General features: G+C 38.3%; 1 protein-coding gene across 1 annotated transcript; it reads left to right on the top strand.

Moving 5' to 3' along the window:
* The first annotated feature begins 200 nt into the window (after positions 1-200).
* On the top strand, positions 201-1,579 carry LOC149016649 (UPF0481 protein At3g47200-like). The gene has a single exon (XM_089157053.1). It carries the CDS (start codon positions 214-216, stop codon positions 1,540-1,542), a length of 1,329 nt encoding a protein of 442 aa, XP_089013179.1. The 5' UTR covers positions 201-213; the 3' UTR covers positions 1,543-1,579.
* The last annotated feature ends 894 nt before the right edge of the window (positions 1,580-2,473 follow it).

Here is a 2,473-nt window from a genome sequence, read left to right as displayed (position 1 = left end):
CCTGAGTCCTGAGTGGTGGTAAAACCTTGAAGCTTGCATGGTAACTAATTGTGGGAATCACTAGTTATAGCTCCAACAAAGAAAAAGGCACGAGGAATTTCATTTTTTCATTAATAGATATCTTTTCAGTCACCTATCATATTCGTGTGGTTTTCTGACTTTTTTTTTTTTCTTTTTCGTTTGATAGCAGAGCATCCAGCGCTGGATATAAAGATGGCGGAGAGTTGTTCTGTAGAAATCGTTGAGCTTTCTGACCAGAAAAAGCAAGAAATCTGTGAGCTTCCTGGGTCATCTGCTTCGAGCTGCAATTCACCCTTGGGACCAACTTCTTGCATTTACATGGTCGACAAAAGAATTCGCAACCAGAAACCAGATGCGTACACACCTGACACCGTCTCTATCGGCCCTTATCACCGTGACAAGGAAAACCCGCAAATGAAAGCTATGGAAACCCTCAAATCACGATACGTGGAGGCACTGCTTGTTCGAGCAGGAATCGCTCGAGAGAAATACAAGGAAGCAATAAGGGAGCTAAAACCTGATCCCCGTGAGTCTTACTTTGATCCAATCAACTTACCTAAAGAAGAAGATCTCCTAGAAGTGATGCTTGTTGATGGCTTGTTCATCATTGAGCTATTTCGCAAGTATGCAAAAGTAGGTGGCGTTGGGGTGGGTGCAGACGATCCGATATTCTATTCGAATTTGAAGCGAACAAGGATCATTCGTGACTTGGCATTGCTTGAAAACCAAATACCCATGTCAGTCCTTGAAGCCTTATTCGATCTGAGTAAAAATCTTGAATCCGATAAACTATCACTCATCCAATTAGCCCTTCATTTCTTTGATGTATTGATACCCGAGGCTATGCACAAGTACCCTTATTCTAAGAAGAAAAAACACAAACATTTACTGGATCTGTTAATCTTCACCCTTGAGGCTCCGCTTCCACCACTGAAAAACCGATTGTCAACTTCAACACCAGAAACTATACCATGCGTAACGGAGCTCAGGCACTCGGGTGTTCTGTTCAAGAGCCGCTGCGTATACGGTAGCTTGTTGGATCTGAAGTTCCACAAAAATGGAAAACTTGAAATCCCTCCAATACATATTAGTGACTACACAGATCCCTTCTTCCGTAATCTTATTGCTTACGAGCAACATCATCATGAAGGTAGGCACTGTATAACTTCATACGCTATCTTGATGGATTACCTTATCAATACTGCTGCTGATGTTGTGGTTCTCCGTGATTGTGGGATTATTTCGAATCATGTGGGTGACGACGACAAAGTCGCTTCTCTCTTTAACAATCTCTGCTGTGAAATTTTCACTGGTAATTTCATTTATGGTTCGCTTTGCAATGATGTCCGTGCATATTACAAGTTCTTTTGGAATGAATGGAAAGCAAGTTTGCAGCGGGACTTTTGCAACAGCCCGTGGACGATCATTCCAGTGGTCGCAGCAGTTATATTACTTCTTCTTACTATCTGGAGTGCGTTATTTGCTGCCTTTCCTGTCTTCAATGTTACTTTCAAGCATTAATATTCTTTGATATTGATCACCTCTGCAAGCTAGCGATCATTGCAAGGGTTCTTTGTGACATCTCTCAACATTGAAAGTTACCAGATCTGTTGGATTTGTGTGTGGATCAAACTCTGTCTAAATTTAATTAGTGTTTTTTTTTTTTTAAAAATCTAAATTTAATTTGTTGATTATCCTAGAATGTTACCTTAAGATTTTTTTTCTTCCAACGAAGGATAGTATTTGGTTCCAGTTCATTTGGTCCTACTAGACGATAACAACACCCACATTGATTAAAAAAAAAAAAAAAAATGAAACAGAAAAAGTAAAAAGAGTTTATTGGCTTGAATATAAAGAAGATCCGAATAGAGTTAAGAAGTTTGAACACAAAGTAAACAAGGCTGTCAATGAGAAATATTTCTTGTGAAGGCTAAGAATCTCAAATTATACTTATATGGTATACACTGGTTTAGATGTTTTACCAACAAAAAAAAAAAAAAGTTTAGGTGAATGAAGACAATTATATAGCTAAAAAAAAATTCACATGTGGGTTTTTTTACTTGGGGCCTAAACTATTGTTGGATTCTTTAGTGCAAAAAATTATGTTTAGATCCCCAATCAACGAACTCCGTTTCTAATCGTTAAATGTAATTGTTAAGATACTCCAAAACATAAGAAGCATAAAAAATCCAAATGGAATAAAAAAATAGTAACCCACACAAAAAATCCATTTTTATTTGTAAAACCCTTCAATGTGAAGGGCCAAGCCCCGAGAAATTTTCCTTCCACTATGTAAAATATTGGGATGACAATGGTTCTTCTCTAGACCGCACTAGAGTAAATTTTAGAATTTACTTTCCGTTCTAGAAGTAGTTTAGAACCAAATCCCGTAGCCAACGAAGTGCTGGATTAGATTCTGTCGTACTCGAACATGGGTCTCCTCGAGTGACCC

This window comes from Hakea prostrata, chromosome 5 (assembly GCF_041222555.1).
Source record: "Hakea prostrata isolate BN-2017 chromosome 5, UWA_Hpros_2, whole genome shotgun sequence".
Lineage (NCBI taxonomy): Eukaryota > Viridiplantae > Streptophyta > Magnoliopsida > Proteales > Proteaceae > Hakea > Hakea prostrata.
The sequence above is the reverse complement of the archived record's forward strand: the minus strand, read 5'-3'. Positions and strand labels throughout refer to the sequence as shown.